The 11,640-nt window shown below is 41.9% G+C and overlaps 1 protein-coding gene across 1 annotated transcript; it reads left to right on the top strand.

Moving 5' to 3' along the window:
* Positions 1 to 243: 243 nt before the first annotated feature.
* Positions 244 to 11,261, top strand: gtpbp4 (GTP binding protein 4). Its single transcript, XM_040144642.1, has 17 exons — positions 244 to 374; positions 1,497 to 1,667; positions 1,796 to 1,899; positions 3,287 to 3,423; positions 3,651 to 3,751; positions 4,104 to 4,196; positions 5,012 to 5,203; positions 5,957 to 6,022; positions 6,193 to 6,282; positions 6,386 to 6,496; positions 6,659 to 6,736; positions 7,409 to 7,460; positions 7,566 to 7,666; positions 8,275 to 8,472; positions 9,030 to 9,095; positions 9,669 to 9,812; positions 10,488 to 11,261. The coding sequence occupies exons 1-17, from the start codon at positions 327 to 329 to the stop codon at positions 10,638 to 10,640; spliced, it is 1,905 nt and encodes a 634-aa protein (XP_040000576.1). The 5' UTR covers positions 244 to 326; the 3' UTR covers positions 10,641 to 11,261.
* The last annotated feature ends 379 nt before the right edge of the window (positions 11,262 to 11,640 follow it).

The following is an 11,640-nucleotide window of genomic DNA, read 5'->3' on the forward strand; positions in this document are numbered from 1 at the left end:
TTCTTTCAGATTTCACACCTTTTTTTTCACATTTAGACCACATCAGCCCAGGTCCAGATCAAAAACCGCCAAATCTAGACTACATTGTCCCCGACGGGCTAAAGACTCTTTAAAAACACAGTTTCGGTTTCTACTTGTGAAAAATGCAAAATAAGGCAGATTTCGGATGTGACAGCTGTGTCGGAGCCGGACTCGATGACCGCCAGGGGGCGCTGTGCAGAAAAACTCACCGAACCCCCCCCAACCAGCGTCTCTTTCCGGTCGTAGCGGAAGACCGAGCTTTCCTTTCCCAGTGCAGTCGGCGGACCTCAACGTGTCCCGACAAAATGGCACTTTATAATTTCAAGAAGATTATGGTGGTTCCCACCGCCAAGGTGAGTTTTGGTTCAGGCTTTTGGCGTTTTTAACCCGCCGTTGTTTTACCCGCTTCGCTGTTCCGCTTTTGAGACACAGTAGAAGATAGAAACAAACAAAACAAAAAAAAACGACATGGTGGGATTCTGTTGGGGAGGAAAACACGTGTTGTGCTGCTGTAAAGAGACAGCAGCAGGTGTCCTTCCAAACATGTCCACTTACGGTACCTAGTTGTAACCTGCCACGTCGGGAAAAACGGAGACGAGACGGCGAACTACCTTTTGAGTCTGACAAGTCTTGGTGCGTGAGAAAATTGGGCGATAAAAATGTCTCTCTTGTCCTGGCAATGCCTGCTGACATAGTTTACATAAACCCGGATGCGTCACGCACCAAACTCCGTTCGATCATCCTGAAGTTTAACACTCACGTTTTTTTTAATGTAATGACACGGGATTTTTCAACGCGGCACACACTAAACCAAATGCTATACTCGTGTTACTGACCCGTTACTCCAGCGGTGTCAGTCCATTTAAATGCCGTGTCGCGGATACGGGCCGCGGGGACCAAGTCATAAAATTTTGGTCTCTCTCGAAAATAACAGCTACTATCTGTGTTATTCGTGTGCCGAATTGACAAGAAGGCATGGTCTATTTGTGGACACAGTACAAAACGTTGTTATAAGATCTCTGTTATTGCTTATAAGCAATTATATATTAAACTGACAGATTTGTTAAGGAAGTTTGGCAATACTCTCTCTAAGAAAACAGTTAACATGAGATTTTGCTGGGTATTAAAGGAAAACGGCATGTTGTGGTCACGTTGTGTTAAGTAGCAGTTCCAGCGCATGTTACAGTATTGATAAATATGAAATGCCTACAACAGGACAGTGAGTTTTGCAGTGACCTAAAGACTTAATCGATTAAAATTATCCAATGCAAAAGAAGTTCAAGTGAAGACAGTCAAGGACAAAAAGTAACCGATGAGGCAAATCATTTAAAGTTGCACAAATAGTTTTAGGGTGGAAAAAAAAGGAATCCAATGCTTTGCTGTAAATAAAATAAAACGGCTTTCCTATTGGTGGATAATGTTGAGGGGGGGACAAAAGTCGTCTTCACCTGCATGCTCTTCCCCCCTCCCTGCAGGATTTCATCGACATCACTTTATCCAAAACGCAAAGGAAGACGCCCACAGTGATACACAAACATTACCAGATCCACCGTATCCGACACTTTTACATGCGAAAGGTGAAGTTTACGCAGCAGAACTACCACGACCGCCTCACGCAGATCCTCACCGACTTCCCAAAGCTGGACGTAAGTCAAAATACTCACTAAATAACTTTTATTTCTGAACTAAAATGTCGTGCTTTTTTATTCGATGTCTAAAGCGTTTTATGAAATTTGGCAATTTTTTTAAATTAATTTATTTTTTGTCTCCTCAGGACATCCATCCGTTCTATGCTGATCTGATGAACGTGTTGTACGACAAAGACCATTACAAACTGGCCTTAGGGCAGATAAACATCGCCAAGAATCTGATCGACAAGTAAGTGTCTCTGAAGTCTGCTGCTTATTGCCGTGCATCGTCGTTCCTCATTGCTGGGGTTGACCGACATTGGTGAAATCTGATAAGAAAGAGCTGTGTGTTATAGTACGGCAAGTGGAAACGCCTCCATGACTAAGTCACGCTTGTTAGGACGGATATGTTGGTGACTGTGAATAAACAGCTGTTGGTGAGATTTTGCCCCTTGCAATCAGATTTGACGTTGCTTGTAATTCGATTCAATTCAGTTTTATTTATATGGCACCAAATCATAACAGAGGTTGTCTCAGGGCACTTTTCATATAGAGCAGGTCTAAACCAGACTCTTTATGGTTACATTTATTATTTGAGACCCAATATTTCCCCATGAGCAACATGGCACAGTACAGGTATAACATAAAGATGTGTAACAGTAATGAGAATAATAATTAAACTAATAATTATAAAAATAGGATGAATAATAATACTTATAAAACTAGATATAATAATAGTAATGATAATGATGATAATTGAAGCAGTGGGTGTTGAGCAGGATCATGGGGGCAGTAGGTGGTTTGAAGTCACAGATCCAGACTCTGCAGAACCAGGGGCAGAAACACCAGCAGAAAGCGACAGGAAGAGAGAGGAGAGAGACGAGGAAGGACAAAACTACGGGAGAGAGAAGAGGTCATGTTAGTAACGAGCATTGATGGGATATGAATGCGTCAGGATGGGGAGGAAGAGGAGGAGAGAGGAGCTTGGTGCATCATGGGAAGTCACCCAGCAGTCTAGGCCTATAGCAGCATGACTAGGGGATGGTTCAAGCCAAGCCTGAGCCAGTCCTGACTGTGCCTCCTCTTAAACGTGAAGTTATAAATGAGTATTTGTGTTCAACTGATCCTCCACATGACATTAATCACCTTTAACCCTTCTTTGTGTCCATTGCTGAATAATTTTAAGTTGCAGCTTTAACCAGAAGATCATGAACCCCCCCCCCAAATTAAAACGAAATCACAAGTTTAGATCCAGAAAAAAAAGACCGAGAACCAGTCGAGGCCTGGCAGCTGGACCAGTTAGCAGTGTGAAGTGGTTAAGATGATGGTGACGTCTGTGTCAGTTGAATACGAATTTTTTTTTTTTTTACTTTTTCGTGCTCTTGACTGGGTAAAGACTGGTCCGACCACCTGAATATGAAGCCAGCAAATGCTTATTTAGGAGACTTTGGGTTCATGAATACACACAGATATGTATCAAACAAGAAGTAGACACCATCAGTGTCTACTGACCAGTAACAACAACAACACCAGCAATTTAACATGACCCAGAAAGAGATAAAAGACTTCTAACAACTTTAAGAACCAAAGGAACAAACAAACTTTTTTCTTTTTTTTTTTTTTTAAAAACCCTGCAGTGTTGCCAAAGACTACGTGCGTCTGATGAAATATGGAGATTCTCTGTATCGGTGTAAACAGCTGAAGAGAGCCGCTCTGGGTCGCATGTGCACCATCCTGAAAAGGCAGAAGTCGAGCCTGGAGTATCTGGAACAAGGTAAGGGAAGGACTGTCATTACAGGGGTCTCAGCAAAAGAGTAAAAATATTGTATCTCAGATGTAGTGGTTTATTACTCTCAGGTCCCAAATTTATCAAATGTAATCATTTCATTTTACGCTTTTCATCTGAGAGGTGATTATGAGACTGCTTTAATACTTTTATCTGTCTTTTCTGTCTTAATGTGTAAAAATAACAAACCCCCCCCCATCGTTACTCTTCAACAGTGCGTCAGCATCTGTCCCGTTTGCCGACCATTGACCCCAACACGAGGACCCTGCTTCTGTGCGGATACCCCAACGTCGGCAAGTCCAGTTTCATCAACAAGGTAAATGACACCACACAACACACTGCTAGTGTGTGACGGCTGCGTACGAGGCCGATATATGGTAACGCTGGAGATGTTTGCGTTTCGTCACGTGCCGAGGTTCTTCTATTATTTATTTTTTTGTCTTTCACACATGTAACGTTCATGGGAGTTACCTCTGCAGGATCGTGGTGGGAAAACCTGTTTGTGGCTAACTGATAACGCGTTTTTGAAAGGGTTGTGTGTAACATTTTTAAGTCGTCATATCCCTGTAAACTCTCCCGGGATCATACTGAGTGGGTTGGGGTGTTTCCGCCCCCCCGATTCTCCTCTTTAAATCGTTAACACGGTGCAAATGGTCGTCTTTTGTCAGGTGACCAGAGCGGATGTTGATGTGCAGCCGTACGCCTTCACCACCAAGTCTCTGTTCGTGGGTCACATGGACTACAGGTACCTCCGCTGGCAGGTAAGAATCCGCAGCTCTGACGGTTACACGCGGCTCACCGGAGCTACGCTCTCGTCCAGAAAACCCGTTGTCCTGCTACAGTTGTGCTCTTGTGTCACGATGAACAGCTTATGCTACAGCATATGAATGTGAACCGGAGCTAAAGTGCAGTCAGAACGTATTTGGACTCCCGCACACTGTAACAATAACCATGAGGTTAAATGCGTGTTTAGAGTGTTTAAAGTCTTCCTTTTGTATGTTTTTCATAAATTTCAATGGTCTGGTAATTACATTAAACTAATTTACCATTTACACAAAGTCTCCAAAGTAACAATAATCATTTTACAAATATTGGGCCTGGAAAGTAATTAAATTGTCTTTTTAATTTGAATTTTTGAGGTTGTACTTGTGCGTCTTCATCTTTTCCCTGATCTAACAATACTTTTCGATTGAGTTTCCATTGGTCATAAATAATCAGACGCATCTATGATCTTAAACTATTACATGTAGAGATGTTTAGTATGTTGTTATAAGTGTAACTTTTTTTCAGATGAAAAGCTGAAACAGTGACTTATCATGCAGGGCTACTTACGTTTTCCCTCTTCATGTTTTAATTTGCACTGAAATTCTTCCTGCTGCTAAAACTTTTCTGGAAGCTTTTGACCTTTATTGTCCCATTAGCTCTTAAAATAGATTCACCTACTTTTAAATGTCATTATAAAGGTGTTTAACCTGCAGGAATATGCAGGACAGTTTCTACTCATTATTCCACACTTCAATCCTGTCACCCTGGTCATTCTCCAGTAACTTGTGTGTCTGTGTGTGTGTGTCTGTAGGTGGTGGACACCCCGGGTATCCTGGACCACCCTCTGGAGGAGCGGAACACCATCGAGATGCAGGCCATCACGGCTCTGGCTCACCTGCGAGCAGCGGTTCTTTATGTCATGGACGTTTCTGAGCAGTGTGGTCACAACTTGCAGGAGCAGCTGGAGCTTTTTAACAACATCCGACCCCTGTTCGCCAACAAGGTCAGAGGATAATAACGTTACACCTGTTTTACGCGGCAGCAGGCGGCAGCCTGAGACTACTGTCGGAATCACAGAAAGTATAAGGGGGCTGTTAATGTCAGAAGACGGCCTGCACCCAGATTCGTTCCCCTTCGTCATCTGGTGGAAGTGGCGAAACATTTAAACTTTTTGTGAAAGGAGAACATAGAGCAAATCTTTTGTGGTTAGGGTTTGATGTTTATCTCCTCTTCACACCGTCACAAATCTGACTGGAGCAGGGTATCTTTTGGATTTCACAAAGTAAAAGTATGATGCCAGCTCTTGGCCAATCTTTTCTGAGTAAAAGAAAAAGAAACCGTGTTGCGACCACAAAAACCACCTTTTGAAAATTTGAAAAACGCCGGGCCGTCAACGTGGTCAGATGGACTTAGATGGAGTCCACGTAACCACAACATCAATCTAATCGGGGACCTTTGGTGCGTGTTATCCCCCTCTCTCTCTTGCCCTGACATGTTCTTCCTTATTCTTTCAAATTAAGGCCAAAAAGACATAAAAATGTTTTGGTTTTTTTTGGATACTAACTAACCATGTTGACAGCAGATTTCAATTTGGGCAACTGAGTCAGAATCTGCAATGTGTCAGTTGGTGGAAAGTATCCTGCTTATTCAACAGGTCGCTCCGAGGATAAATAAAAGACAGTAGTTGGTTTCACAGCGTAAAATGTTTGTCAGAGTTGAAGCAGTTGAAGTAAAGCTGGTGTCTCGCTCCCTGCAGCCCCTCATCATTGTGGCCAACAAATGTGATGTTAAGAAGATCAGTGAGCTGCCCGAGGAGAACCAGGTGAGTGATTCCCAGTTTAGACCTGGACTTCCTCAAACATCTCAAAGGCTCTTTGATGATGATGGTAATGGCTGCGCAGAAAATGTCAAGAGAATCACAGGTGTTAAAGGTTTATCCGTAGGTCTTGGCTTCATCATTGATGGCTGGAATTTTGTTGTTGCTGTTGTCAGAAAATCTTGGCAGACCTCTCTGCCGAGGGAATCCCTGTGGTTGAGACCAGCACCCTGACTGAGGAGGGAGTCATGCAGGTTAAAACTGAGGTGAGCTGTGGAGGAAATCGAGCTGGCTCGCCTAGGGAGCAACAAAGTATTGTCTTTTGCTCTGAGCGAAGCGCGTTGTGATTCACGTTCCCGTGTGTCTCAGGCCTGCGACCGGCTCCTCGCCCATCGCGTCGACTCCAAGATGAAGAGCAAGAAGGTCCACGACGTTCTCAACCGGCTCCACCTGGCCATGCCTGCCAAGAGGGATGAGAAGGTAAATGCACTGTAGTCACCGACTCAATAGGAATCTAAAGAGCCCTGCGTCTTCTCGTTTCACCCATTCTTCTTTTTGTCTTTTGTTTTCCAACAGCTGTTTTGTTTTTAATATCCGTTTTTAAATCTAATTTTGTATTTTTCTTTCCGTTGTCTTCTCCAGGAGAGGCCTCCGTTCATCCCAGAGGGAGCCATGATGCGCAAGAAAGCGATGGAGGTGGACGCACCCAAACGCAAACTGGTACGTGCGTAGTTAACTTAAGGCTCACAAACAGAGCAGTAGAAAGTAACTAAGTACATTTACTTAAGTACTAAATACAGTCTTGAAGTAGTTACAGTATAGTTGAGTAATTTAAATCCTGTTTTATGCTCGTACTCCAACACATTTCAGAGGCAAACGTTCTTCTTCTTTCGCCACGACACTTACTTTAAAGTATTAGTTACTAGTTACTTTTGTAGGTTCGTATTATTATTATTATTTATACAAAATGTAATCGACAAATAAATTATGATGTATTCTCAAAGATTAAACCAGCAAGCAGTATATAAAGTAGTTCAAGTCTAGACCACAGTTAAAAGCCACAACAATAAAGAGATTAATAGATGCAAACATAAATGAATGCGTTAATGTTTGTAATACAATAATGTAAAAAAATATATATATATGTATATGTAAATAAATTCCAAAAAAGCCATTCAGCGTAATTTTTGATACAAAAACTGTTGTTCTTCACCATGAATGCATGACTTGTACTTCTAACAGTATATTCCTAGACTGTGGTGTTGCTAACCACACTTGTGTAAAATATCTGAAAACTTCTTCCACCACTGGATTTGACTGAAATCGGACGTGAGGCAGACGAGAACAGCTCAGATCAACGTATAATAAAACATTTTATCGTTGGTCTCACAGGAGCGAGATCTGGAGATGGAGCTCGGCGATGACTACGTTCTGGACTTACAGAGTAAGAAGTGTTTTCATTTCAACTATCAAGCCGCCGCTGTGACTTTGTAGGGAAAGTAAAGGCTTCTGTCTGCAAAGCTGATATTGTTTCATTTGTATTTTTAAGAATACTGGGATCTGATGAACGAGGAAGAGAAGCATGACAAGATTCCTGAGGTCTGGGAGGGCCACAACATCGCAGATTACATTGATCCTGACATCATGAAGGTAAGTCTCTGCACTCTGGAGTTTTGTGGAAATTTCCCTCTTGGTAAATTGTAATTACCACAAAATACAGCAGTCTGTATTGATAAAATGTTCTCCGGTGGGGCGGCAGTTTCCTGAGGCAGATCCTCTGATGTATTTCACGTGAGAAATTGGAACCAAGAGACTGGCTGATAAACAAGTTACTGGTTCATTTGTAACATATCAGTCAGACCCAGCAGTTTGTACACAACCATATTGTGGTGTTAAGCTCTTTTCGTATTTTATTCCGAGTCGTCGTAAGTTTGTCTCGAATGTCTTGTAACCTTGTCTGTGTTCTGTGACGTGCAGTGATCCAGGTTTGCGCCTGTAAAATGAGATTTATTTATTTATTTATTTATTTATTTAACTCAGTGAGGCCCTTTCCTGGTTTAATAAAGTTTACATATTTATGTAAATACACCCTCCAAAAAAAATGTCTTTCCTACTTTACTCTGATTCTAAATCCCGTTAGCGGTTCTGAAACTGAACCCGCACTCTACTACATGTGTGTTTCTTTTTCCGTCTTTAAAAGCCAGTCTTTTCATTGTCTTGTGTTTTGTTTTTCTTGCGTCTTCCCTCTCCACTCACAGAAACTGGAGGACCTGGAGAAGGAGGAGGAGCTGAAGGAGCGAGCCGGCGAGTACGACTCGGACGACGAGAGCGAGGACGAGGAGATGCAGGAGATCCGCGTTCTGGCCAAACAGATCCGCGAGAAGAAGCAGCTCATGGTCGTGGAGTCGAAAGAGAAGGATGTGCATGGGCCTCGCATGCCCAGGACCACCACCAAGGTGAGAGGGGATGCTACAAACTCGGGGTCATTTCAGCTCACGCACATCAGAGCTTGATTTTAAACAACTGATTTGGAAATTGATATCTGATATTTTGATGTTTTATAGTCAGCACATAAAGCAAGGTGCTGCATGCAGTCCTTTTTTTTTTTTTTCTATTTCTTTAAATATTATGAAAACACTTGTTACCAATGGTTTCTAAAGAGCGTGAATTTAATTTTAATTTAATTTATATGAAAACCATGTCAGATGTCGGAGGAACACCAGAGACATAATCTGTGGAATTTTGACACAATGCTCCGGGCATTTTAATTTGAAAATGGTGTCTCCATTTGCATTCAAGCTCTTGCCTTGGTAGTGATGGTGCTTTTGTTTTATTAAATTACTTGTTTGCCTTTTTAGCATGAGCTTACATTTGACTAATATTCACCTGTAACCGTGTGTGTGTGTGTGTGTGTGTGTGTGTGTGTGTGTGTGTGTGTGTGTGTGTGTGTGTGTGTGTGTGTGTGTGTGTGTGTGTGTGTGTGTGTGTGTGTGTGTGTGTGTGTGATGTACAGGTTGAAAGGAAGATGCTAGAGAAGGAGATGGGCGACCTGGGTCTGGACATGAACAACAAGGATGATGTAAGTTCTTCCTTTTTGATCGGAACCTACAGGATACATTGACTTTATAATATGATATAATTGAATTAATCATGTCCTGTTTCATAATGTCAAAAAAAAGGTTACACAATAGAGCTTCTTGGACTAAAAATCTTAAGGTTAAACTAAGCACTCTGTCAGTACGGTTATGACTGAGGTCAGAGCTCCCGTCCTGTTGCACTTCAAGTTCCTAAAATACTGAATTTGAATTTGAAAAATGGGTATTGCCTTGAAGATTTTTAGAAATAAGTTGTAAAATATCAGCTAAATGTCCATGTATATATCCTATAAAGCGGCGATGATGGACATGTTTTTCAGTTGTTGTTTCACTGGGATTTTCTGACATCTCCAGAATGTGGTTAAATCACGATTTCTAATTCCACCTAGTGCCATTTGTGACAAGGTCATATCTCAAGTCAAACAGGACAGAGATGGGTCTTTCACCATATAAGACCTTGAAAGTATGAAGAAGTCTTGGTGAATGTCTGAAACCTGCTGTGTACCACAACACTCGCAGAAGCGCTGATTCACGAGCCTTTTCCTCTCGTATTTCAGAGCCACTACGCACAACAGGCCCGACGGTCCCGCAGCTTGGCTAAGAAACGTAAGCGCGAAGCGTCGGCCCCTCCGACCTCCAAAACCCGCAGCCAGAGCGCCTCCCGTCCACCGCGCGACCAGTCTGGTTTACGAGATCCGAAGGTACGTGACGGTGTCTTTACTTGGTTTTTATCTATCAATCTATGCTGCAGTTTGATTGCTTGCTCAGTCTTTGGGTTTTTGAGACGATAAGTTGTGTTTTGTTTTTGTTTTTTCCTGGAAGGCAACGTAAACTCATTCTTATTAGGAGGTTGTGAATTTCACTTCTTTCACAGTTAAATAGAAGATGAGCCCACGAGTTGGTTGATTTTAAAAAAATAAATAAATAAGGCTTCACTGACTTGAGATAAAGTTCATTAACAGGATTTTATGGGGAAGATTGCTTGTCAGTTAATTACTTAGGACGTTTTAAAAGTTTAAAGAAAATGTCAGGTCTTTTTGGTATAATTTCCTCCTTTGTCCTCAAAGTTAGTCTTTTTGCCATTAATCCAGTGACGCTCATGTACGGCCATCCTGGATCCTAGATATTAATGTATAATACGAACTGTGGTGGCATGAAATGTCTCCATCTCCATTAGGCTGGCAATATGCACCTTCAGGACTCATTAACAAGCATTTTAGCAGCACGGTGTAAAGTGTAAAACCTCTGTAAATTTAGTAACACGGCACCGGTGGATTAAAGAAATCCCTGGTTCTGAAAGTTGAAGAGAACTCATGTCGGTGTCTTCTTCTTTTTTTTTCTTTTTTTTCCCCTCCTATTGTTTGTTTGTTCCTCAGATGGCAAAGAAGGCAAAGAAAATGATGAAGAAATCCCAGAAAGGCATGAACCGCGAAGGCAGGAAAGGAGAGTCAGACAGACACGTGTTTGACCTCAAACCCAAACACCTCCTGGCCGGGAAGAGGAAGTCAGGCACCACTGATCGCAGATAAAACTGCTTTTTCTGGACTGTTGAGACCTCTACACTCTTTTGGGAAAGAGGAGCTTCCGTTTGGAGCTAGTATTTGTGTCCTCATTCTACACATTTTCCCCCAGCAGTAAAAAGAATATGAAATATCTTTCTTTTTTTACACGAAGAAACTAGTATTTAGTATAAAGTAAAGCTGCTGGGGAAATGTGCCGACCCATTGAAACGATCGGTAATTATAACAATAGCGTCCCTTTTGTATTTGTCAGCTCTCGAAGCTTTTGCTCAAACAGTTAAACTTGCAGAACTTTGAAGATCTCAGAAATTAGAACTACGTGGAAAAGCAGAGACTCGAAAACGAAGATGATGGTTAATGTCAGAATTTTGTCACTGCAAGTTGCCATGATCAGAGTTAACAGTGAATATGTGAAATAGTATGCAGTCGTTAAACTGTACACATTACACAAGGTTTTCTCTCGGCAACCCCAGTTGCGTAAAATTTTGTGCCTCGCAGTTTGTATGTGGCTCAGTTTGTATGAAACGCTGGGTTTCCTTGGGGTAAAAGTGATGGTGCTTCCTTTACAAGTCTCCTCTTGAGAAATATTCATTAACAAGGGAGCCAAATAAAATATACACGTGAACTAAACGCTGCAGTCGGGTTGTCTTATTTTTAATGAAGTTCCTCTATACAGTGTGCTTTTATCTTGAAAAAAAACCAAGGTCGTGCCCGGAATTTACCTTGCTGTGTGTTTGCCCTTTACCGCTATCGTACCTGTGTTGAATTGGGAATGTTGGTTACAATCATTTTGCTATCATAGTACTGATGGGGTAGCTGCAAAGATGATCCTCTTTTCCAGAGTCGTAATATTTTATCTTATTGAGCTTTTTCTCGCTTCTGTCAAATATACACACACACACACACACCTGGTAAAATACGAGCTGAAGTGTGTTAAGAGCCGTCAATATCGCCTCGCGTTTTTAGTTCGGCACCTGTAGTTATTACATGTCCATATAACCCAAGATTA

Source organism: Xiphias gladius, chromosome 14 (assembly GCF_016859285.1).
Source record: "Xiphias gladius isolate SHS-SW01 ecotype Sanya breed wild chromosome 14, ASM1685928v1, whole genome shotgun sequence".
Classification (NCBI taxonomy): domain Eukaryota; kingdom Metazoa; phylum Chordata; class Actinopteri; order Istiophoriformes; family Xiphiidae; genus Xiphias; species Xiphias gladius.